Source organism: Mobula birostris, chromosome 9 (assembly GCF_030028105.1).
Source record: "Mobula birostris isolate sMobBir1 chromosome 9, sMobBir1.hap1, whole genome shotgun sequence".
Classification (NCBI taxonomy): Eukaryota; Metazoa; Chordata; class Chondrichthyes; order Myliobatiformes; family Myliobatidae; genus Mobula; species Mobula birostris.
The window spans coordinates 31,868,683-31,896,103 of record NC_092378.1 but is presented as its reverse complement, the minus strand read 5'-3'; the positions used below and the strand labels follow the sequence as shown (position 1 = coordinate 31,896,103).

Below are 27,421 nucleotides of genomic sequence, written 5' to 3'. Positions count from 1 at the left end.
GACTTTAAAAGATTCTGCCAGCTTGAGGCAACTGTCTTTGCCACCTGTACATATTGTTGCCCAGATTGTGGTGGGAAGCCAGTGGGTAAGTTTGTAGCTCCATTCACCTAGGTTCTGCAGATGGCTAGGGTAGAAGTGGTTGATGGGACCTTTTTAATTCCCCACTGATATATGTGGAATTATATGTAAAAAACATTTTTCACTGTCTAAAAAGAAACTTTTAGACCCTTTTTCCGCATTTATTTTTCCTTTATAGGCGGGTCTGCGTACTTTGCATGACATTGGCCCTGAGATTCGTCGAGCCATATCTGGGGACCTGACAGCAGAAGAAGAACTAGAGAAAGCAATGACAGAAGCTGCTTCAGCTGCATCTGAGGATGATATCTTCAGGGTAGGTTTCACATTAGATAATGCCAAAAGAAACTTAGGGATTCCAATAAAACTAAAGACTTGCACCTAAATTCCACTATAATATGCACTTTTAATGGCTTGCTGATCTATTTATCTAACTGGGTCATAGAGAATTGCAAGTTGGAAATGGGCCCAAGATCCCCACCTGAGATATCTTTCTAAACCTTTCTTATTCATGTACTTGCCCAGGTGTCTTTTAAACATTGTACCTTCCTCAACCACTTCCTCTGGCAGTTCATTCCATATGTACACCACCATCTGCATATAGAAGCTGCCCCTCAGGCAATTTTTAATCTTCCTCCACTCACTTTAACTAATGCCCTCAAATTTTTGATTTGCTTTCCTAGGGAAAAAGACTGCGTATCCACCCTTTCTGTGCTCCTCATAATTCTATACACCTCTATACCCTCAGGCTCCTATGCTACAAGGAGTAAGTCTTTACCTACCCTTGCAGTCATCTTTTCTCATGACATTACCTATGCAACTTTTCACCAGTATTTTTCACATTATAATATAATCCTTGGCACTATTGAGTAACTTTACAGGATACATTTGGAAGTAATGTTAAAAATATGATTGATGTGTTAAATTCCAACTGCTCATGCTGAGGAGTGGATGCTGTGCTCCGGGAGCTGGAGTTTTGGAAGTCAGTCTGTAATTACAGCCCCTGAGGCAGGTCAGTCTTGCAACCCCTATTATATTTTCCTTTAAGTATCAGTAAAAATGAAGGTGAGTGTTCTCTGACCATTAACATTTTGAAAATTTGAGTTTTACCTATCAGAATTGATAAAGAAAATAACCTTGTTTTAAAACAGGACTAAGCCACAGAATGAGAATTGGTTTAATTTGTAACAGCTAGGATAAAATATTAATTTGTGTAGTATAAACAATTAAAAAGAACAACATGTATTTGGAAATAACTGTCCTGTTTCAGCAGTTAATATTATTAAATGTCTTTTAAAAATATGATCTTTTTAAGTTATCATCAAAACTCATTTATTTATCCACTGTTTTGCTATTTTGTTAAAGGCAGTTTTATTGAACGTTAACTGCACTGCATCCCACCATCCCATCTATATTCTCATTTCATTTGTTCAAAAAGGAAGAGTATAACTTTGTCATTTACAAACAAGCCTCCCTATGTTCTAAAGCATCACTACCATAAGATTTAGGAGCAGAATGGGGCCATTTTGGCCCATCAAGTCTGCTCTGCCATTTCATCATGGCTGATCCATTTTTCCTCTCAGCCCCAATCTCCTGCCTTCTCCCTGTATCCCTTTATGCCCTGACCAATCAAGAATCTATCGGTCTCTACTTTAAATATAGATAAAGTCTTGGCCTCCACAGTTGCCTGAGGCAATAAATTCCACAGATTCACCACTCTCTGGCTAAAGAAATACTTTATCTCCATTCTAAAAGGATGCCCCTCTAATTTGAGGCTGTGTCCTCTGGTCTTAAACATTCCCCATTGGAAACACCCTCTCCAATCCACTCTATCAAGGCCTATTTTACTTTTATGTTGTGTTTAAATAATTGGCCTTTTAATCTTTTTCTTAAACTTCCTAATTTTCTTTAGGACAATTGGCCAAAGTCAGCACAGTTTCCTTAAGGGGAAATCTTCCCTGACAAATCTGTTGGTATTCTTCGAAGAAATAACAAGCGGGATAGACAAAGGATAATCAGTTGATGTTGTGTACTTGGATTTTCAGGAGGTCTTTGACAAGGTGTCATACATGAGGCTGCTTAGCAAGATAAGACCCTATGATATTACAGGAAAGGTGCTAGCATGGATAAAAAGATTGGCTATTGGCTATTGGCAGGAGGCAAAGCGTAGGAACAATAGGGGCCTTTTCTGGTTGGCTGCTGGTGACTAGTGGTGTTCCATGGGTATCAATACTGGGACTGTTTCTTTTCATATTAGTTGGCAATGATTTGAATGCTGGAATTATAGCTTTGTTGTCAAGTTTGAGGATGATACAAAGATAGGTGGAGGGGCAGGTAGTGTAGAGGAAGCAGGGAGTCTGCAGAAGGACTTGGACTAATCAGAAGAACGGGCAAAGAGGCGGCAGATGGAATATAGTGTAGGGAAGTGTATGGTCATGCATTTTGGTAGAAGGAATAAAGGGATAAGCTATTTTCTAAACAGAAAGAAAATTCAAAAATCAGAGATGCAAAGACTTGGGAGTCTTTGTGCCAGATTTCCTACAGGTTAACTTACAAGTTGAGTTGGTGGTAAGGAAGGCAATTGCAATGTTAGCATTCATCTTGAGAGAACTAGAATATAAAAGCAAGGATGTAATGCTGAGGCTTTATTAGACATTGGTCAGACTGCATTTGGAGTATTGTGAGCAGTTTGGGGCTTCTTATCTAAGAAAAGATGTGCTAATATTGTTGAGAGTCTAGAGCTTGTTCATGAGAGTGATTCTGGGAATGAAAGGCTTAACGTATGAGGGTATTTGAAGGCTCTGAGCCTGTACTCACTGGAGTTTAGAAGAATGAGGAAGGATCTAACTGAAACCAATTGAATATTCAAAGGCCTAGGTAGAGTGAATGGCAGAATCCTGGGAAGTGTTGTAGAACATAGTTCCCTAAAAGTGGCAATATAATTAGACAGGCTGGTGAAGAAGCCATATGGCATGCTTATCTTGGCCAGCAATGGCATGGAGATACTATTTTAGAGCTGTACAAAAGTTGGTTAGTTCACACTTGGAATATTGTATACAATTCTGGCTCCCACACTGGAGGGAGGGTGTAGAAACGATTCACAAGGATGGTGCCTGAAATTGGGGGAGTGGGAGTTATAAGGAGAGATTGATTAGGCTGGGTCAATTTCCCCTGGAGTGAAGAAAACTGAAGAGTGATCTTACTGAGGCTTACCAAAGTATGACAGGCATAGAAAAGATCGACAGATACAGTGTTTTTCCCAAGATAGGGGTGTCCAGAACTAGGGGCATTGGTTTGTGGGAGGGAAAATATGAAAGAATATTTGAGGGGCAAGTTTCATATAGAGATTGTTGGATATATGAATGAGCTGCCAGAGGAGATTATAAAGGCATGTATAATTACAACATATAATAAATATTTGAAGAGAATCGTGAATAGGAAAGTTTCAAAGGAATATGACCAAATGCCCCGGCAAATAGGTTTAGATGAGATGGACATAGTGATTACTCTAAATAAGTTGGGCAGAAGGGCCTGTTTCTGTTGTGTATTTACCATAATACATCCTGTAGCAACTCTATGCCAGTGTATAATATCAGTTGCTAATCTTCATAAAGTCAAAGCTAATATAAAAGCAAAAATTAACAAAAAGATAGAGGATTGGGAAGCAATGTGCCAAGTGTTGAAGGGTGTGAGGGAAGAGAAGTGAGTGCAGTTACTATTACAAGGGAGAAGGTGCTCAAAAAGCTGAAAGACTTGAAGGTGCATAAGTCACCCAGACCAGGTTTCTGAAATGGGTAGCTGTGGAGATTGTAGAGTCGTTAGTCATGAAATTTCAAGAAATGGGAAATTATAGACCAGTTAGCCTGACCTCAGTGGTTGGGAAGATGTTGGAGTCAATTGTTAAGGATGAAGTTATGGAGTACTTGGTGTCACAGAACAAGACAGGACAAAGTCAGCATGGTTCCCTTAAGGGAAAATCTTGCCAGATGAATCTCTCGGAATCCTTTGAGGCGATTACAAATAGAGTAGATAAAAGGGATGCAGTGGATGTTGTATATTTGGATTTTCAGATGGGCTTTGACAAGGTGCCACACATGAGCAAGCTTACCAAGTTAAGAACACATAATATGGTTAGAGTCACTAGCATGGTTAAAGCTTTGGCTGATTGATAGGAGGCAGGAAGTGGGAATAAAAAGATCCTTTTCTGGTCGGTTGCTAGTGACTAGTGTTGGGACCGCTTCTTTTTATGCTGTATATCAATCTTGGAATAGATGACTTTGCTGCCAAGTTTGTAGATGATACAAAGATTGGTGAAGGGGCAGGTAGTCTTGAGAAAACAGGAAGGTTGCAGAAGGATTTAGACAGATTAGGAGAATAGGCAAAAAGTGGCAACTGATATACAATGCTGGAAAATGCATGGTCAAGCACTTTTTTAGAAGAAATATCTGTGCAGACTATCATCTAAATGGGGAGAAAATCCAAAAATCTGAGATGCAAAGGGTCCTTGTGCAGAATACCCTAAATGTTAATTTGCGGTAGAGTCAGTGGTGACGAAAGCAAATGTAATGTTAGCACTCATTTCAAGAGGTCTGGAATATAAGAGCAGGGATGTGATGCTGAGACTTTATAAGGCACTGGTGAGGCCTTACCTTGAGTACTGTGTGCAGTTTTGGGCTCTTTTACTTGGAAATGGTATTGGAGAGGGTCCAGAGAAGGCTCACAAGGATGATTCCAGGAATGAAAGGCTTATCGTATGAGGAACGTTTGATGGCTCTGAACCTGTACTCACTGAAATTTAGAAGGATGAGGGACATTTCACTGAAACCCTTTAAATGTTGAAAGGCCTAGACAGAGTAGATGTAGAAAGGATGTTTCCCGTGGTGGGGGGGTCTAGGATAAAAGGGCACAGCCTCAGTGTAGAGGGATGTCTGTTTAAAACAGAGATGCGGAGAAATTTCTTCAGCTAGAGGGTGGTGAATTTGTGGAATTTGTTACCACAGGCAGCTGTGGAGGCCAAGTCACTGGGTAAATTTAAGGCGGAGATTGATAGGTTCTTGATTGGCTGTGGCATCAAAGGTTAAGGACAGAAGGCCTGGAAGTGGTCTGAGGAGAGGGAAAAAAAGGATCAGCCATGATTGAATGGCAGAGCAAACTCCATGGGACAAGTGGCCTAGATCTGCTGCTATATCTTGTGGTCTTATAAATATGGTGCAGTTTTGAATAATTTCATCATCACACTTGGAAAGGTATTCTTTCGTAGAATGAAGAAATATTCAAAAGCTGAAGGCTTTGGACTAATCCATATCTGCACACTTTAAAAACTAAGGGCTCTGAATGAAACCCATGCTTTTTTTTGGAGTTACTGTTAGAACAGCACAACTTATAGTCCAGGCACTGTACATCATAGCACTGTGTGCAGGACTGGAGAACTGAATGTTTAGGGTGGATAATGGGATGACAGTCACGTGGGCCACTATGTTCTGGATGGTGTTAATCTTCCTGAGTTTTGTCAGTTTTGAATTCATGCAGGCCAATGGAGAGTATCCCATAGCACACATGGAAAAGACTGGGAGTGTCAGGAAATGAATCGCTCCCTACAAAATATCCAGGTTCTGAACTGCTCTTGTATCTGTAGTGGTAGTGGTTGGTTCCAATGTGCTTCTGCTCAGATACCCGTTAATGCGTAGTTAGCTGTGTGGAAGTAATTCAGAGTTTATTCATTCACTCTGCTCTGTTAAAGCTTTGCTCTACTCAGGGACAGGCAAATATTGACAGTCATTATGTGAGAAGTCAGGAAACTAAATTCACATCTTTCCAGCTGTGGCAAGTTTATTCCTCCAAATTTCATGACACTTGGCAGCTGGAATTATATTATTCTGGTGAAAAATAGATGATCTATGTAGCTTGCATAATATTGAAATTTTGAATGCAACTCAGTGTGTTTTCTTCTTATTAGAGGGCAGGTGGCTTATTTGGTAACCATGTTGGCTATTATCCAACTGATGGTAGAAGCACCTTCCCTCAGACTTTCACCACTCAGCGTCCTTTGCACCTCAATAAATCAGGAATCTCTCAAGCTGAGGCCGAGTCACCATCCCACGAGAAACTGGTTGATTCGACATTCACTCCAAGCAGCTATTCCTCGAATGGGTCAAATGCCAACATTAACAATGCGAACAATACTGCAATATCCAGATTTCCAAGTCCAGTCAATTATCAAAGCACTGTGAGTACAGTGGATGGCCATGGCAATTCCCTAACTTCAGCACTCTTATTGCAAGGCACAGCATGGAAAATCAATCCCAAAAGGTAAGTGTGTGACACGCATAATGACATTAATGTGATTGATAGTTACTTTGTTGGTTCATTATTTGAACGTAGTTGATGTAGGTAATGACAACAAAATAGGAAAAATATTATGACTCCCACCATAACAGGAGTATAATGTTAGGCTCCCCTAAAATAGACAATGTGAATATGATTTGGACCAATTATAACCTGCATTATGACAATATCACCCTTACAATTACTGATAGTCTGTGCACAACCCCAATGTAAGAGGTAGTAAGTTCAGATGAGGCTGTAATTAGAATGATGTGCAAACGTCTTGCAAGACAGGAGTGCACATGGAAGAATGGAGCATTGATCACCAAAAGCTCTGCCTCTACCTCCAGCTGTACCTACTGTGCACTCTTTTCCACAACCTTACTAAATGTTGCTATGTACAAGTATTGTGTATCTATTACAGTAATTCTCAGGTGACACAACAGACTGACTTCTCCATTCACTGAGCCACACTAGTTCACTATTAGCCTCACTAATGCTATGCAAACATAGCAAACCCCCGACCCAGCAGTGTATTGCAGTGTGAAGCCTTGTGCTTCATTTCACGTTTTTTTTATTTTATTACGGTGTCTTCTTGTGATATGAATGTAAATTAATATCTAATTAATTTTTCTTGTCTACCTTCGTGCTCTCTTGTGAAATAGGACATGGTATTATGAAACACTTATCCGGTATGTGTGCTTCTCAGTGTTGTTCAGTTTTAACTCTGCAGTTTCTTTTTTGTTTGCTTCAGTTAAGTAAGAAATGTATGAAAACAAAATAGTTTGAATGCCAAAAATATGAAAAGACAGAAATGTTGAAACTATTCAATAACTTCCATGGAGAGCGAGACAGTTAATGTTTATGAAATTGCAAAAGGAATGGGGAAAAATAAGAAATAATAAATTTGGGGAAGTATAGAAGCAGAGTAAAATAAAGGGAAACAAAGAATAAAAAGGAAGCAAGTAGTGATAACTGTGAAGATGAGATAGATTAATTTGCAAAATGTATACTCAAATAAATCCTAGGTTTTGTTGAGTAGGGATTCCATTTGATTATCAAGCACATAATGATCTAAGTCTGCTAAGGCAAGCTTGTGCACTATCCAGTCTGCTTCCTGTCTGTTCCTTTAGTTATAGTGACTTACATCACCTTTGAGTTCAATGTTAATTTAATGTTAATTGCTGCTCAACAACCAATTGTTCTTTGTCACCTCAGAAGAAATCTGCATGCTTATAACATCAGTAAAAGAACAGCAGAACTATGAAACTCATTACTAAATAAAATCAGGTGTCTAAAGAGCTAGACTTTAACTGTTCTGCATAATAAAAGCAATGTGGAAATAATTAAAATGAAGGAAGAACCAACAATCATTTCTGGCCATGTCTTAAATAACTCTTACTTTTAAATTAAGGATCCAGCTTAATGTGAAAGATTGCCTTTAAGTTACTGAGTTTTGTTTCTGGCAAGCAATACTTGGCATGTAATTTGATCATGTAGGAACAATCTTTTTGTATTTGAAACTGACAACTTATTACATGCATCATGAACAAAGTTACTTGTGTATGATACATGATTGAACAGCATTTCCAGCATTCTCTATAGCACAAGCATGACCTGCACAATCCAATGGTCACTCATACAGAAGCAGGTTTCATAGCACTTCCAACCCAATTCAGATAGGTCCCCTTTCTTTACATATCTAGTGTCCACACCTTCAGATCACACACCACTGAAGCCCTTTGTTCTCTGAAGAACATTCCCCATGCCCCACAGCTCACAACACTGGAAAGACCTTATCCCATACCCTGATTATTGTATAATATGAGTAATATTGTAAATATATATTTGAGTACGCATTCTTGTTCTTTAAATAATTCGTTACAGGTTAGTATGTGAATGCACACATCATCACCCTACCACATGATATGTGCGTGCCCCCCTTAAAGTAAACACAAAGTTAGACTGACATTTCGGACTCCGGTGTCTTCCTTTGAATTAATTTAATGTTTGGAAATTACAAAACATAACGCTGACTATCAGCCCCCACCTCTTATCACTCAATAATATCTACCCTCTCCTCTCAAGGCACAATTATGTCCTCTATCCATAGCTCCCCCTTCTCACAGCAATCACTAGCAACAGACATGAGGCAACCCCCTTAATGCTGAGTTTATTTCTTGATTCTTCTCCACTCATGGGCCTCCCTCTCCTCATAGTCCCACTGGATCGGGTACTGTATGCTTCAAAGTGTACAAAAGGAAAGTCTTGTTTAAAGCTGCTGCAGTTGTACAGGGAGGCTTTGGGCCAGGTGTGATGCTGAACTGTGGCAAATCTACAAACAGAATGTTGATTAGTCCAGTATGTAGGACCTGTTTGCTCCATCTTTGCAGCAGCAAACAGTATCTAGGCCACAAGGCTATTTTATTCTTGGACCTGAATGATGGAGTAGTACTGGCTTCCCCACAGGGAAAACCTGTCAGGAACATTTCAGAAGACAGAAAATTACATTTGCACTTCCTTTTTAGGGCAAGGTGACAATGCTCTTTACAAACAGGTGCCGAGCTTCCCTTGCGTAACCATCCTCGCTTCTGATCATGATTCCATGTTGATGCAGAGTCCTAATCCAGGCTCGAGTCAAAACTTAGACAACCCCTTTGCCTCCATGTTATGTCATTTGACCCACTGAGCTCCTCCAGCAATTTGTTTTTTGTTCTGGAGTCCAGTATCTGTCATCTCTGATGTCTGCATTCTTGTCTCCTGAGATTGGTCTCCACAGTTATCTTCTTCCGCCCCTTTTGGAGTGTAGCTCTGGAGGACCTCCTGAAACCGTGAAACCCATTCACTGCCATGTTTTGCCGTTTCTGAAATGTCTCCCAGGTCAGCTTTGGTTGTAGAACACCCCTAGTAATTACAATGGGAACAGTACTGTACTAGAGGTGAAAAGATATGCAAATTTGCCTCAAACTGTGCAAAGTGGGTTGAATTGCTGCATTGCACAGACATAAATGGTGAACAGTACAGTTGCTGCTGGGTTCATGAAACAAATATAAAAATAAGCTCGTAGCATGAACTTGATATTTTCTTTGCACCAGAAGCTTGAAGCAAAAATTCATTATGCATTGTGACCTCTGGGCCCTTTTTCAGTGTCCAATTTAGTCAAGAGCTCATCAAGTGATATTGCATTGCAACTGGCCCCTCAGCCCAACTGCTCTGTGCCAACCAAGGAACTCCATCCAACTAAAACCATTTGCCGGCATTTGGCTCAAAAACTTTTAAACCTTTCCAATCATGTCCATGTCACTGTCTAACTGCCTTTGAAAAGCTGTCATTGTACCTGCCGCAACCAGTTCATTCCACATAGTGCATACACCACCCTTTATGTAAAAAAGGTTGCCTCTCAAAATTCTATTAAATATTTCCCCTTTTACCTCAAACCTATTCCCTTTGCTTCTTATTTCCCCTGGGAAAAAGACTGAGTGTATTCAACCTATTTATGTTCCTCATGGTTATATATACCTCCTTAAGATCACCTCTCAGTCTCCTGTGCTCCACAGAATAAAATTCTAGCATGTCCAACCTCTCCTCATAACCGAGTCTTTCAGGTCCTCGCAACATCTTTTGAAATACTTTCTTCATTCTTTCCAGCTTACTAGCATTTTTCTTATCGACTGAATACAATATTCCAAGTACTGCCTCACAAGTGCCCTGTACAACTGCAATATGACCTCCCAACATTTGTATTCAATGCCCTTACTGATGAAGGGTAGCATGCCGAAAGCCCTCTTCACCACCCTGTCTACCTGTGACTCTGCTTTCAGGAAAACGTGAACTTCAAGGTCCCTCTGTTCTGCTATACTCCCCCAGGGTCCTGCCATTTTGTGGCACCCATGTAACCTACTAAACCGTATGCCTTTGAGAAGTGGGAGGAGAACATACAAACTCCTTACAGATCGTGGCAGAATTGAACCCAGCTCACTGGCGCTGTGATACAATTGCACTAACCGCTATACTGCCATGCCTGACTTTGCAAAGCACAATAACTTCCTCTTATCCACATTAATCTGCATTTTCCATTCCTCAGCCCACTTACTCAGCTGATGGCTCCCATTCTAATTTTTGATAACCTTCATTGCCCACTATGCCACCTGTTCTAGTTCTTCTGAAAACTTATTAACCATCCCCTGTCCATTTTTATCCAGATTGTTGATATACATGACAAACAGTAAATGGGCTTAGAACCAACCACTAAGGAACACCATGAGTTACAGGCCTCCAGTCTGATAAACAACCTTTCATCATCACCCTCTGCTTTCTACCATCAACTGTATCCAACTGACCAGTTCTCCCTGAATTCCATGAGACCGAACCTTCCAGATCAGACTACCATGTGGGACCTTATCAAAGGCCTAACCAGGATCCATTTAAACTACATCTACTGCCCTGCCCTTATCGACTTTCAAGGTCGCATCATCAGAAAACTTAATCAACTCAGTGAGACATGATCTCCCATGCACAAAGCAATGCTGACTACCCCTAATTGACCTCTATCTTTCCAGATGCATGCATATCTTATCCGTCAGAACCCTACCATGGAGGTTAGACTTACTGGCCTACAGTTCTCAGGTCTTTCTTTACCACCCTTCTTATATATAGGCATAATGTATGCTATCTTCCGGTTTACCAGCACCTCACCCATGGCTAATGATAACTGAAATATCTCGGCCAGGGCTACCGCCATCTCTTCTCTAGCCTCGCACATTGTTCCTCGACATACCTGGTCAGGCCCTAGAGATTTGTCTAACTTCATTCCTTTTTGAGATATTCAGCACCTCCTTAACTCTAATGTAGACTATCACTAAGACCTTCCCCTATACTTCGTGGTTCTGAAGTCTTCATTCCTCCCTCCATGGTAAAAACAGAGGAGAAATATTCATAAAGTACCTTGTCCATCTCCGGTGGCTCCACACAAAGATTCCCTTTTGGTCTTCAAAGGGCCCTATTCTCCCCCTAATTATTCTTTTAATATACTTACAAAATCTCTTCAGATCTTTTCAGCTGGAGTTATCTCATGTTCTCCTGATTTCCTTCTTCAGCACACTCTTTACTGCCCCATATTTCTCCAGGGATTTGCTTGATTCTAGCTACCCATACCTGATCTATGCTTCATTGTTCCAGGCTGGGGCCTAGTATCTGTTGTCTTCCAGGGTTGCCTACTCCTACTGGCCTTAGCCTTCATTCCGACAGATACATGCAGACTCTGAGTCTCACCATCTCACCTTTAAAAGCTTCCCATTTACCTATGCCCTTTGCCTGCAAATAATCTCCTCAAATGACTTCAAAATGGTAAAATTCTTCTGGATAACTACCTTCATTTGTATCATGATGACTCTGAAAATTTGATTAAATTATAATTAATATTCTACTTAACCGTTTAAACTCAAATGTTAATAGTGTCATCATCTTAATTAACAATAAATTGTAACTCCTGGCTCTCTATTTCCTGTTGATCATTTTATTTTAATGATCAGATTTGATTCTAGGAACTAAAGTCTTTATTTCCATCCAAGTTGCTAACATTGTTTTATTAACTCTACCAATAATATTCATTCTTTCCATGATCTTACATGGATTCAATTGATCTGAAACCACACTATTTACCTGAAGTTAACATTGGTTTCTCTTAAGACCAAATTGACATGGTCAAACATATATTTAGATCTGATCGTCACAACGGAACATCCAAAATAACCCAATATATCCTGAATTATATTATCGAGTAGGTTTCTGCCTAATGAAACAAGTAAGTTGATTGACAAACTTTTCACCAGAAAATCTTACGGAGTATAACCTCAAATTAGGGTAGGACTTTACACTTACTGTTTAAATAAATAACCTCCAGAAAACTTTGGGATAAAGTAAAGTATCAAACAAAAAATGCAAATACAAATTTCATAATTGCTGTATTATTGAGGAATAGTAAACAGTGCTGAATATGTTCACTCATAATGGTGATATGACTAATCTGACTGAATCAATGGTAATCTCTCAACTAGAATCAATTACTAAATTTATTGACTGTTGACTCAGAGATTTGATTTCCATTCCTTTGGAGTTATAAATCAAAAGTTGATGTTAGAACATAGAACACTACAGCACATGATCAGGCCTTTCAGCCCATAATGCTGTGCTGACCCAATTAAATTAGTAATCAAATGGCCAACTAAACTAATCTCTTCTGCCTACACAATGTCCATTTCCTTATATTTTGTTCGCATTCATGAGTTTATCAAAACTTCTCTTAAAAGTCTGCAATATCTGCCTCTACCATCACTCCAGGCAGCGCATTCCTGACATCCAGCACTCTCCGTGTAAAAAACAATTGCTTCTCACACCGCTTTGAACTTACCCCCTCTCAGCTTAAATGCACGCCCTCTAGTATTAGACTTTACAGCCCTGGTAAAGAGGTACCGTCTGTGGACTCGGTCTATACCTCTCATAATCTTATACACCTCTATCACATCTCCACTCAGCCTACCCTGGTCCAGAGAAGACAACCCAAGTTTGTCCAAACTCTCGTTATAGCACATGCCCTAAAATCAAGACAGCATCCTAGTAAACCCCTTCTCCACCCTCCCCAAAACTCCCTTCCTATAATGGGGTGACCAGAACTGCATACAATATTCTATATGTTGCCTAACTAGAGTTTTAAAAATCTGCAACATAACTTCCTGATTTTTGAACTTAATGCCTCAACTAATATAAAGTCAAGCATGCCATATACCTTCTTAACCACCCTATCAACCTGTGTAGCCACTTTAAGGGAGCTATGAGCTTGAACCCCCAAATCCCCCTGCCCCCCTGCAGATGATATGAATCTTCATATCATCTGCAAACTTACTATCCCACCTATCTACATTTTCATCCAGGTCATTTATATACTTCACAAACAGCAGTGGTCCTAGTACAGACCACTAACACAGACCTCCAGCTAGAACAAGTCCCTTCAACCACCACCGTCTGTCTTCTATGGGCAAGCCAGTTCTAAATCCAAATGGATGGTTCACCATTGATCCCATGCATCTTAATCTTCTGGATGAACCTCCCTTGAGGGACCTTGTCAACTGCCATTCTAAAATCCATGTAGACAACATCCACTGCTCTACCTTCATCAGTCATCCTTGTCACCTCGTCAGAAAATTCAATCAAGTTAGTAAGACGTGACTTGCGCCGCACAAAGCCATGCTGGCTCTCCCTAAATAGGCCATGGTTTTCCAAATGCCGATGAATCCTATTTTGAATAATTTTCTCCAGTAACTTCCATACCATTGATGTGAGACTCACTCGTCTGTGGTTTCCAGGATTATCCCTGGTTCCCATCCTGAATAATGGGACAACAATAACTACTCACCAGTACGCTGGGACCTTGCCTGCGGTTAGAGAGGAGAAAAAGATATTGGTCAAGGCCCCAGCAATCTCTTTACTCACCTCTCTCAATAACCTGGCGTATATTCCATCAGTACCAGCACTTATCCACCTCAATACTCTTTAAGAGACCCAACACTACCTCCTCCTTTACGTCGAAATGCCCTAGCGTATTAATACCCTTGCCACTGATCTCCCTATCCTCCACGTCCCTCTCCTTGGTAAATACTGATGTAAAGTACTCATTAAGGACCTCAACCACATTCTCTGCATCCAAGTAAACATTCATCCCTTTATCCTTCAGTGGTCCCAGCCTCTCTTTAGTTATCCTCTTGCTCCTAATGCATGTATAGAAAGCTTGGGATTCTCTTCAATCCTGCTTGCAAAGGATTTTTTATGGCCTTTCCTAGCCCTCTTAATTCCCTTCTGGAGTTCCTTCTGGCTTCTTTATAATTCTTAAGGGCTCTGTTTGATTCTAGCTTCCTAAGATTTACGTACATTTTCTTTTTCTTCTTAACTAAATTCATCACCTCCCTCAACATCCAAGTTCCTCTTACCTTGCCATCCTTGTCCTTCCTTCTGACTGGAACATACCTGTCCTGTACTCTGTGTAGTTGGTCTTTAAACACCCTCCACATGACGGATGTGGACTTGCCCAAAAACAGCTGTTCCCAGTTAACTCTCCCTAGTTCTTGCCTAATTTTCTCATAATTTGCCATGGTCCAATTTAATACTTTCCCACAAGGTCCATATTGATCCTTAATCGCTACCTTAAAACTGAAGGAGTTGTGGTCACTTTTCCCTAAATGCTCAACTACCGAAAGGTCAGTCACCTGTCTAGGCTCATTACCCAACAGCAGAACCTCCTACTGTTGGGCTATGTGCATATTGATTTAAGAAACCTTCCTGGATGCAGCTAACAAATTCTGCCCCATCTAAACCTCTAGCACTAAGAACATCCTAGTATATATTGGGGAAGTTGAATTGCCCCTATTGTTTTCACACCTTTCCTAAATCTGCCTGCATATCTGTTCCTCAACGGCCCTGTGGCTAGCACCCTTCCTGTTTTGGTGTTCTACCAATATAGACTCAGTGATTGAGCCCTACATTATGTCCTCTCTGAGTGCAGATGTGATATTGTCACCGATTAGTAGTACACCTCCACCCCCTCTGTTACCTCCCTCTCTATATTTTCTAGAACATCAAAATCCTGGAATATCAAGCACCCATTCCTATCCTTTCTCAACCAAGTCTCTATATAATGGCCACAACATCATAGTTCCATGTACTGGTTCATGCTCTGCGTTCATCACCTACATCTTTAATACTCCCAGCTTTAAAATACACACACTTCAAAATATCTATTCTGTAGTATCTATTACTTTGTATTATTCTGTACTATTACTTTGCTCCTGCCTGATTTTAGTGGCCCTGACATCTACCTTCCTCTTTGCTTTCTAACCTGGTGCTCTGCTTCCCATTCTCCCGCCAAACTAGTTTAAACCCTCTGTTTGTCATTTGATTTTTAATTTTATCATTCTGTAATGTCTTTTGAGCTTACTTTGAGTTCACATGTATGAAAATTACATTCATGTTTTTAAGGGTGTCAATAAATATTTGCCAACATTTTTGTTAAGAGGGCTTCATCCTTCAGGCAATAGATTTTTCCTCTCAATACTTCCCACCATTATAGAGCATTTTTATAAAATTAAATGATGGAAATCCGAAAGAAATACAGTAAATACTGGAGAATAAACACAGAATAAGTTTTAAAGATGGAATCTCTCAGATATTAATCTGTCCTTTTCAACCTTCTGCAAATTTCTAGTATTTTTTTTGTTTTTGTCATTTGCAATCAACATTTTTGCATTAACAAGATTCAATAACTGTAATTAGTTGTTGAAGTGCATGATCTTGAAAATACATGATGTCTCCTCTCAAGAACGTAAATGTGATTGCCTTGTTTCTCACATTTTAATACACTAACAGTGATGAACTGCTACCTTTTCCTCGTTTTTAGCTCTTATTCTGAAGATAGTCATTTGCCCATCATTCAGCGAGAGGAAGTATCCCCCGATGAGACATGTGATGAAGACTTCAATAAAGATACTGATTGCTGCAATGAAGAGAGCATGTTCTCTTCACAATTGTGAGTTTTCCCTCTGGTGATTAGGTGGCAGAGAAACATTGTTAAGCAATAGAAACGTCACTGAATTGACTCACAGTTGCCAGTAACACATAAAAACTTGGAGAGTTTGTGCAGGTTTAAGATTATTAGAAAAGATCAGCTCCTGTTAGAAAAATCCTACCTTGGATCGCTAATTTTGTGCTTTAATTTCTATACACTAGGGATACGTTTCTGTATAAATCCGGTGCTCCAGTGTGGTGTCCTTTGTAGTGGTGAGACCCGATGCAGATGCGGGTATCACTTTCTCAAGCACCTTCACTCTGTCCTCCATGAAAGGCAAGATCTCGCAGTGGCCACCCATTTCAATTCAGCTTCCCATTCCCATTCTGACATGTCCGTCCTTAGCCTCCTCTACTGCTACAATGAGGCCTAACTCAGGCTGGAGGAACTACACCTTGTACTCCATCTGGGGAGCCTCCAACCTGATGGCATGAACATCAATTTCTCAAACTTCCAGTAATTACTCCCTCTCCCTGCTTCTCTCTTTTAACATTTTCCGTTCAGGTTACCCTCTCGTCCCTTCTCTTCTCCTCACCTATCCAACCCCTCTCTCTAGTTCTCCTCCTCCTTTTCTTTCTTCCTTCATCAACTGCCTTTTCTATTTGATTCCTTCTTCTTCAGCTCTCTACCTCTTCCACCTAGCCCATCCCAGCTTCTTATTTAATACTTCCTCCCCACCCTCCCACCTCCCCCCTCACATGGTCTTACCGATCACCTGCCAACTTGTCCATTTTCCCTTCCTGCCCCCTTTTTTTCCAGTCCTGATGAGAGATCTTGACGAGAAATATCTCCTCCATAGATGCTACCTGACTTGCCAAAGTCCTCCGGTATTTTGTTTGTGTTGCTCAAGATTTCTAGCATCTGCAGAATTTCTTGTGTTTCTGTATAAAGGCATTTCATTTACACAGATGGTTTTTCCGTCTTTTAAGAAGTGAATAGTTAATGAATAAGCAAGCAATCAAAGTTGTGGAGTAGCTTTTAACTTTACCCTAGGCAAGTAACCATTTGACCATGCTGGCTGAATATCTGTGCCAGGAATAGAGGTAATTTTTTTCATGAATCTTCATTAGTGGATAACAATGAAGACATAGTTTATTATTCCCATTTTATTCATGTGCTTTAGTTGAATTTCACCTACAAAAATTCAAATATACTGTGTTGATAATTAAGGAATATTAATATGTAACAGAATTATCAGCATAGGAGAGATTCAGTTCATTCAGTCAGTCCTGCATTAATTTTCACATAAAGACAATGCATAGGGCGTCTGGTGGGAAAATTATTGGAAAGCCAGGATTTAATTACACTTAGAAAGACAAAGAATAATTATTTATTTTACTTATTTAAATATACAACACAGTTACAGGGCAATCCAGCCCAACGAGCGTGCACCACCCAATTACACTCATGTGGACAATTACACCCAATTACACCCATGTGGACAATTAACCTACTAACCTTTACGTCTTTGGAAGATGGGTGGAAACCAGACCACCTGGAAAACAATCATGCAGTCACAGGGGAATGTGCAAACTCCTTATAGCAGCATAGAACCCAGGTTGTTGGCACTGTATTACTCTATACTATCTATTAGGGATAGTCAATTTGGCTTTCTGTATGGGAAATCAGGTCTCAGGTATTCGATTCAGATTTGTGAAGAGCAGTCAAAGAGGATTAATAAGAGCAGGGTGTTGATTGTTGTCTACAAGGACTTTAGCAAGACCTTTAACAAAGCCCAAGTAGGTTAGAACACATGGGTTACCAGACAGTATAGCAATTGGCTGAGTGGTAGGAGGTTCTTTTTGGTCACATTTTTCTTGATGCATGTTTGTATAAGCGATTCTTCTCTGACCTTTGCAGAATTTCCTATCAAGAAGAATGTGGTGATAATCAGCTGGGTCCATCAACAGATTGCTGCGATAAAGACAGCTTTTCTCCTTCAAAGGGGCTACTTTCAGCAACATCATTAGGTAATATAAAGATTTAGTATTAGGAGTGTCAATGAACAGAACTGTGCTACCTGAGGTCATTGGTTGCTGCTGTCAAAACTGAAGTAAATCCTGAACTTTGGTGTACAGTATGAAATGGGGGCTCTAAATCTGTACATTTATTCAATTGCACATTTCAATGAGGACAATAATTTTTTAGCTCCCAAAACTTCTATGAACCTTGAGTCAGATTTTTTTCACTCCACATTCTTTGGCATAACAAATGTAACAGTTAAACGTTAATGAGAAATTTATCAATTATCAATTAACTTCTTTATGCTGTTGTAATACAATACTGATCAAGATCCAAAGAGTGAAGTTAAAGAGAAATTATGTTCTAACGTTCTGCTTCACTGAGCATGGCAAAGCTTGTTGAAAAAATGATGTTAACCATGTGTGCAGTGCTCATATCTACTATTATTAGCATAAATTGTTTCAGGAGAGTGAAGCTACCACCTTATTGAATACTCAAGGTTTGACTTGGGGTATGTCATGCTGTTTATTTGTTGGTGATGAAATGACAATGAAGCCTTTAAGTTTCCTTGTGCATGTTTTTGGTGTACAAACCGGGCACTGCTGTACCTAGCACAATGCTGATTGTCACTTTAAAAGATCACAAAATTAGGTGTTCCTTGCTCTATGAAATTGTTAAACATATTTGTCTAAGAAAAAGAACCTAGTGCTTTCCCGGTGTATACTACGCATTAACTCTTCTCGGGCTCTCAGCTGTGTCCAGGTACCAATTTTAACCGATGTTTGAAGGACAAACTCCTCCATGAAGACAGCTGGACTCAGATGGAAGCCTGAGAAGAGTTTATGTATATTCTTCTAAGAGTCATTAAAACCAAAGCTGCATGATTCACTGAAATTTCCATTTGCAAAAACAGTTGCACATTGAAAAATGGGAAATGCGTTGGCACTGTTAAAAGGATTTCATTATTGTATAGAGGAGAGTTTGATCATGTGGGAAGACAAAAGGACAGGTCAATAGGAACACGGGAGATCAAGATGCAGGAAATTAGAGGATCCCTGAGATACGGAGAAATCCAATCAAGCTGGGGGTTTAGGTCTGTGATTGGTCTGGGAAAGAAGTAGAGCACAAGTTCTGCACGGAACCAAAGGTAGGCTTTGAGCTAGAATTGGACTGGATTGAATCTGGGGTCTTGATCTGACCACATGTCATAAGTAGCATATATGTTTATACAATGAAATTACCTGAGTAAAGAGTGGGTGATTTATAAAATACAAAAGCAATTTTCCTTTAAATCATATAGTTTACAGTAATTTCAGCATGATACCTTCCTTGCTATCCTGGCAGAGCATTTTCAGCAGATCATTCCCATCTCCTAGCAGACTGTTCCTTCTCTTCTTACTTCCATATACAGTAGCTTTGCAACTTTTTCTTTCTCCAAAGTTCAAAGTAAATTTATTATCAAAGTACATATATGGCACCATATTCTACCTTGAAATTCATTTGCTTACAGGGATTTACAAGAAAATAAGGAAATACAATAAGTTTATGAAAAGCTGTAAATAACAATGACTGACAAACAACCAAGGTGCAAAACAAAAAGACAAGTGATACAAGTGGTAACAAAAGCAAAAATAATACTGAGAATATGAGTTATAGAATCCTTGAATGTAAGTCTCTAGGTTATGGAGTTAGTTCATCATTGAGGTGAGTGAAGTTATCCACACTGGTTCAGGAGCCTGATTTTGATAACTGTTTCTGAACTGTTGCCAGTCAGACACCGTGGTGAGCAAGCCTACTGGTGATCTGGGCTGGTCTCCAGCTTTGACAAAGGCTATGGGCTCTCTGGGTTGGTGGGAGTGCTTATGGTCTTATGGTCGTACTGTTGTTAATGACAGAGGAGATACTTTCTGCCACTGCCTTCAGCACCTGGTCATGGCGCCAGGAGTAGTGGCCTTCTCCCAGGGCTTTTGGGATTTTGAATGTGGTGGTGTGGGACATAAGACTCTGGTACCTCCTGCCAGATGATAGTAGCGAGAAGAGAGCATGGCCTGGATGATGAAGGATCCTTGATGATGGAACACTCCAAGACTTGATTGAAACCAAAGATCACATACATGATCATCAGACTCTACCATGATCTTGCTTTCCAAGTTGGAGTGACTGACTGGCTGTCAAATCTCTTCCAGTCTATTGTAGTGTCTGATGATCATGTGCATGATCTCTCATTTCAGTCAAGTTTTGGAGTGTTCCATTAGTGATTGAGTCAAGGCTAGATACATTTCTTTAATATATTTTTCTTCTTTTGAATTTCATATACTATTTCATATTTTCATAGGCTATTCTGGACTGGGTTTTGAGCAATGAGGAAGGGTTAATTAGCGATCTTGTCGTGAGAGGCCCCTTGGGTAAGAGTGACCATAATATGGTGGAATTCTTCATTAAGATGGAGAGTGACATAGTTAATTCAGAAACAAAGGTTCTGAACTTAAAGAGGGGTAACTTTGAAGGTATGAGACGTGAATTAGCTAAGATAGACTGGCAAATGACACTTAAAGGATTGATGGTGGATATGCAATGGCAAGCATTTAAAGGTTGCATGGATGAACTACAACAATTGTTCATCCCAGTTTGGCAAAAGAATAAATCAAGGAAGGTAGTGCACCAGTGGCTGACAGGAGAAATTAGGGATAGTATCAATTCCAAAGAAGAAGCATACAAATTAGCCAGAGAAAGTGGATCACCTGAGGACTGGGAGAAATTCAGAGTTCAGCAGAGAAGGACAAAGGGCTTAATTAGGAAGGGGAAAAAAGATTATGAGAGAAAACTGGCAGGAAACATAAAAACGGACTGTAAAAGCTTTTATAGATATGTAAAAAGGAAAAGACTGGTAAAGACAAATGTAGGTCCCCTGCAGACAGAAACAGGTGAATTGATTATGGGGAGCAAGGACATGGCAGACCAATTGAATAATTACTTTGGTTCTGTCTTCACTAAGGAGGACATAAATAATCTTCCAGAAATAGTAGGGGACAGGGGGTCCAGTGAGATGGAGGAACTGAGCGAAATACATGTTAGTAGGGAAGTGGTGTTAGGTAAATTGAAGGGATTGAAGGCAGATAAATCCCCAGGGCCAGATGATCTGCATCCCAGGGTGCTTAAGGAAGTAGCCCAAGAAATAGTGGATGCATTAGTGATAATTTTTCAAAACTCGTTAGATTCTGGACTAGTTCCTGAGGATTGGAGGGTGGCTAATGTAACTCCACTTTTTAAAAAAGGAGGGAGAGAGAAACCGGGGAATTATAGACCAGTTAGCCTAACGTCGGTGGTGGGGAAACTGCTGGAGTCAGTTATCAAGGATGTGATAACAGCACATTTGGAGAGCGGTGAAATGATCGGACAAAGTCAGCATGGATTTGTGAAAGGAAAATCATGTCTGACGAATCTCATAGAATTTTTTGAGGATGTAACTAGTAGAGTGGATAGGGGAAAACTAGTGGATGTGGTATATTTGGATTTTCAGAAGGCTTTTGACAAGGTCCCACACAGGAGATTAGTGTGCAAACTTAAAGCACACGGTATTGCGGGTAAGGTATTGGTGTGGGTGGAGAGTTGGTTAGCAGACAGGAAGCAAAGAGTGGGAATAAACGGGACCTTTTCAGAATGGCAGGCGGTGACTAGTGGGGTACCGCAAGGCTCAGTGCTGGGACCTCAGTTGTTTACAATATATATTAATGACTTGGATGAGGGAATTAAATGCAGCATCTCCAAGTTTGCGGATGACACGAAGCTGGGTGGCAGTGTTAGCTGTGAGGAGGATGCTAAGAGAATGCAAGGTGACTTGGATAGGTTGGGTGAGTGGGCAAATTCATGGCAGATGCAATTTAACGTGGATAAATGTGAAGTTATCCACTTTGGTGGCAAAAATAGGAAAACAGATTATTATCTGAATGGTGGCTGATTAGGAAAAGGGGAGGTGCAACGAGACCTGGGTGTCATTATACACCAGTCATTGAAAGTGAGCATGCAGGTACAGCAGGCGGTGAAAAAGGCGAATGGTATGCTGGCATTTATAGCGAGAGGATTCGAGTACAGGAGCAGGGAGGTACTACTGCAGTTGTACAAGGCCTTGGTGAGACCACACCTGGAGTATTGTGTGCAGTTTTGGTCCCCTAATCTGAGGAAAGACATCCTTGCCATAGAGTGAGTACAAAGAAGGTTCACCAGATTGATTCCTGGGATGGGAGGACTTTCATATGAAGAAAGACTGGATGAACTGGGCTTGTACTCGTTGGAATTTAGAAGATTGAGGGGGGATCTGATTGAAACGTATAAGATCCAAAAGGATTGGACAGGCTAGATGCAGGAAGATTGTCCCGATGTTGGGGAAGTCCAGAACGAGGGGCCACAGTTTGAGGATAGAGGGGAAGCCTTTTAGGACCGAGATTAGGAAAAACTTCTTCACACAGAGAGTGGTGAATCTGTGGAATTCTCTGCCACAGGAAACAGTTGAGACCAGTTCATTGGCTATATTTAAGAGGGAGTTAGATATGGCCCTTGTGGCTACGGGGGTCAGGGGGTATGGAGGGAAGGCTGGGGCGGGGTTCTGAGTTGGATGATCAGCCATGATCATAATAAATGGCGGTGCAGGCTCGAAGGGCCGAATGGCCTACTCCTGCACCTATTTTCTATGTATGTTTCTATGTATATACGATGCTGGGATACATCCTAGGCTGCACTGGGACACATCATCAGTGACGTATGCTGGGATCATTGGGTCTTTCAACATCAGACACTCTCATCCAGGTGACACAGCCAGAGTTGATCAGGCCCTGGCTTATGTCCCAGCAGCACTGGTCCACAGGATGCACCTCTTGATCCATTGTTACTCAGCAGCCTCTGTGACAATCCAGCAGTCCCTGTAATGCCAAGGAGAGAGTAGGTTCTACAGGGTGAGCAGCCAGCAAATCCTCCACACTCCACCTTTGTAGACTCACATCATACCCTCTTCCCCTGTTTCTAGCACTGCTCTACCAGCTCCTGGTATTTGGCTTTCTTACCTTCAAATACCTCAATCCGGTCTTCCTAAGGCGCTGTCAGTTCTACCATGACCACTTGCTTTGAGGTTTCTGACAGAATGACCATGCCAGGCCTCAGTGATGATAATGCAATGAAGTCAGAGAACTGTAATTGGTTGCCAAGATCAACTTTTAGTTGCCAGTCAGACACCGTGGTGAGCAAGCCTGCTGGTGATCTGGGCTGGTCTCCAGCTTTGACAAAAGCCATGGGCTCTCTGGGTTGGTGGGAGTGCTTATGGTCTTATGGTCTTATGGTCATACTGTTGTTAATGGCAGAGGAGGTACTTTCTGCCACTGCCTTCAGCACCTGGTCATGGTGCCAGGAGTAGCGGCCTTCTCCCAGGGCTTTTGGGCATCTGCTGAGAACGTGTTCCAGGTTTCCTCTGCCAGGGCAGAGAGGACATGATGGTGCTTCACTACATTGAGGCAATGCAAAAGGAAAAGAAGAATGTAATGTTTTAGTTATCGAGAAACTGCTGTGCAGGCAGACAGGTGCAATAATGAGATAGATTGAAAGATCAAGAGTTCACCTTTATTGTAAAAGATGTTCATTTAAGAATCTTATAAGAGTGGAGTAGAAGCTGTCCTTGAGCCGTTTTTTAGAAAATCCTGTGTCATTCAACTACAAAACAATACACACCATTTTTGGAAAAATATTAGGTGGGTTGAACAATTTATATAAATTAAATCTTGTAATATGTAATGGGGTGCTGATTAACTGTTGAATGAACATTTGAAACTAAAATAGCACTGTAGAAAATCTGCTTAAAAACTGGTGTTATTACTTCACAATTTAAGGATTTTATGCTTACCTTTATCTGACCAGGTCTCACTGCATGGGACTTTTATTGTGTTTAATATAAGTGAAACAATTGTAGGATTCGATTCAGTGCTACAGCACTGTCTCAAAGGTCAAATGCAGAGAGAGCTAGAAAAGATTAAGAAACAAAATATCAAAGGGATTTAATTCCATAATATAACAGTGCCACCTCCAGAGAATACAAAATTAAGAGGGTTGTGCAAATATATGTGTGACTGAAAAAAAAACAACAGAAGTGAGGATTTTAAATTTCTGGGGCATTGGATCTGCACCTAGTGGATTTGGCCCCTACATTCCAGAAGGGTTGCAATTTTGCAGGGATGGGAACAACATAGTTGCAGACAAATATGCTTCTGTTTTTAGGGAGAGTTTAAAATAGCTTGGCAGGATGAGAACTGAACGTCAGTTTTAGAAGTAAGAGAAGCGAAACTGAGTGAGGATAATGGTGGTTTAGTAAACAAGCCTGAGAAATTAGTTTTGAAAGCAAAGAAAATAAAAGCTGTGGAAAAAAAAAAGAAATAAAGATATATGGCAGTGCTTAATTTTGTTTACTAGAGGGCAAGGAGCCATGAAAATAGATGCAGTGAATGGAGGGCACAAACAGACTTGTGGGAGTAAGATTTAACGAGTGTAATGCGTGCCCATCTTTTAACCATGTCTCAGTGCATTACAATCACATAGGACTGTGATAAAGTAATATTTGTTAAGGAAACAATTACAGCTATGAGAATTGATATCATGTCAGAAAGATTAAGAATTGAAATTCAAAAATGGAGAACGCACTTTGCTTGGAGTATACAGTAGGTCATTAAACAGTCAGTGGGAGATAGAGAGCAAATTTGCAAACAGATTCCTGAGAAATGCAAAAATAACAAGGCAGTAATAGTAGGAAATTTCAGCTACATTAACTGGTGTAGCAAAGATATAAAAGGTGTAGAATTTTTGAATATTTTTAATCAACATATAGCAAGCCAAGCAGGAGAAATGGAGTACTGCGGTATTTAAGTTTGCCAATGGCTGAACCAAGGGTAGTGGCAAATCAGCATATAGGAAGGAGATGGAAAATCTGGATGAGTGGTGCCACAACAACAACCTCTCACTCAATGTCAGCAAGACCGAGGAGATGATTCTTGACTTCAGGAGGCCTGCGCCCAGCAAATAAGTGCCATTTCAAAGAAAGCATGGCAGCAGTTTTACTTTCTTAGAAGTTTGTGAACATTCAGCATGTCATCTAAAGGTTTGACAAACTTCGATAGATGTGTAGTGTAGAGAATATCGACAGATTGCATCACAACCTGATATGGAAATACCAATGCCCTTGTATAGATAAGTCAACAAAGTAGCAGGTAGAGCCCAGTCCGTCATGGGTAAAGCCCTCCCCACCATTGAGCACATCTACACAGAGCATGAGGAAAGCAGTGTCCCTCATCACCACCACCCAGGCCGTGCTCTCTTCTCACCGCAGGCATCAGGAAGAAGGTACAGGAGCCTCAGGACCTGCACCACCAGGTTCAAGAACAGTTATTACCTCTCAACCATTAGGCTCTTGAACTAGAGTGGATAACTGCACTCGCCCATCACTGAATTATTCCCAATGAAATGGACTCACTTTCGAGGACTTTTCTTCTCATGTTCTCAATACTTATTGCTTATTTATTTGTTTTTTTATTTATTTATCTGCTCAAACTGGTAAAACCTGAGGTATGGTTATGGCCAACCACACTCATTTGTTAATTGTTAGGAACTTTCAGACTATTCTAGTGGTATTTAGTATTGTGGCTTTCTGAAGATTTACATAAATATTGCTGTTTAGGCCTGATTCTTCAGTGACTTTGGTATGGTACCAGTTGTAGATATTACTTTTGGTACAATGTACCCTGTTCCTGTTCATGGTCTTTCAATTTCCTCTTTTAATTCTGCATATTTCTGTTGTTTTTCACTTATTGGTTTCTGTATGTTTGTGTGTTTGGAATGGTTAAATTTATTAAATAAGTTGTTCTTGCTTGTTCATCCCGTAATATTACATCCAGATGATTATTATGGATTCACTATCGTGACTCCCTTGTTCCACTCGTCCCCCCCACTGATCTCCCTCCTGGCACTTATCCTTGCAAACGGAACAGGTGCTACACCTGCCCCTACACCTCCTCCCTCACTATCATTCAGGGCCCTACATAGTCCTTCCAAGTGAGGCGACACTTTAACTGTGAGTCTTGGGGTCATATACTGTGTCTGGTGCTCCCAGTGTAGCCTCTTGTAAATGGGTGAGACCTGGCGTGGATTGGGAGACCGCTTCACTGAGCACCTACGCTCCGTCTGCCAGAAAAAGCAGGATCTCCCAGTGGCCACCCATTTTAATTCCACCTCCCGTTCCCATTCCAATATGTCCATCCATGGCCTCCTCCACTATCGTGATGAAGCCACACTCAGGTTGGAGGAACAGCACCTTATTTTCCATTTGGGTAGCCTCCAACCTGATAGCATGAACTTAGATTTCTCAAACTTGCAGTAATGCCCCCCAACCCCCTCTCCTTCACCATTCCCCATCCCCTTTTTCCTCTCTCACCTTATCTCCTTGCCCGCCCATCGCCTCCCTCTGGTGCTCCTCCCCCACTTTTCTTTTTGCATGTGGCAGGGTAGGAAAAATGCTATTCCCTATTCCCAGTTCCTCCATCTCTGCTGCATCTGCTCCCAAGATGAGAATTTCCATTCCAGGACATCTCAAGTGTCCTGTTTCTTTAAGGATCGTGGTTTCCCTTCTGCCATCATCAATGATGCCCTCACCTGCAACTCCTCCATTTCCCACACTTCGGCCCTCACCCCATCCTCCCGCCACCACAACAGGGACAGAGTTTCCTTTGTCCTCACCTACCACCCCACCAGCCTCCGGATCCAGCACATTATCCTCCACAACTTCTGCCACCTTCAACAGGACCCCACAACTAAGCACATCTTTCCCTCTCCACCCCTCTCCACTTTCCGCAGGGATCAGTCCCTCCGCGATTCCCTGGTCCACGCGTCCCTCCCCACGGATCTACCACCCGGCACTTATCCCTGCAAGTGTAAGTGCTACACCTGTCCCTACATCTCCTCTCTCACCACCATTCAGGGCCCCAAACAGTCCTTCCAGGTGAGGCAACACTTCACTTGTGAGTCTGTTGGGGTCATCTATTCCATCTGGTGCTCCCGGTGCGGCCTCCTCTACATCGGTGAAACCCGACGCAGATTGGGGGACCGCTTCGTCGAGCACCTCCGCTCCATCTGCCACAGCAGACAGGATCTCCCGGTTGCCACCCACTTCAACTCTGCTTCACATTCCCATTCAGACATGTCCATACATGGCCTCTTCAACTGCCATGATGAGGCTAAACAGGTTGGAGGAGCAACACCTCATATACCGTCTGAGTAGTCTCCAGCCCCTTGGCATGAACATTGAATTCTCCAACTTCCGGTAATTCCCTCCCCCTCCCTTCCCCCATCCCAGTTTCACTCTGCCCCCTCCCCCAGCTGCCTATCACTTCCCTTATGGTTCTGTCTCCTTCTACTACTCAT

General features: G+C 41.1%; 1 protein-coding gene across 2 annotated transcripts in view; it reads left to right on the top strand.

Annotated features, from left to right (window-relative positions):
• cacna1c (calcium channel, voltage-dependent, L type, alpha 1C subunit) overlaps positions 1-27,421 on the top strand; it is a 687,918-nt gene that overhangs the window by 648,539 nt on the left and 11,958 nt on the right. For both annotated transcript variants that reach the window (XM_072267751.1, XM_072267750.1), the window contains exons 41-44: positions 257-391; positions 6,032-6,384; positions 15,845-15,973; positions 17,873-17,982. In XM_072267751.1, coding sequence (XP_072123852.1) covers positions 257-391; positions 6,032-6,384; positions 15,845-15,973; positions 17,873-17,982 — 727 coding nt within the window. The remainder of the gene's footprint in view (positions 1-256; positions 392-6,031; positions 6,385-15,844; positions 15,974-17,872; positions 17,983-27,421) is intronic.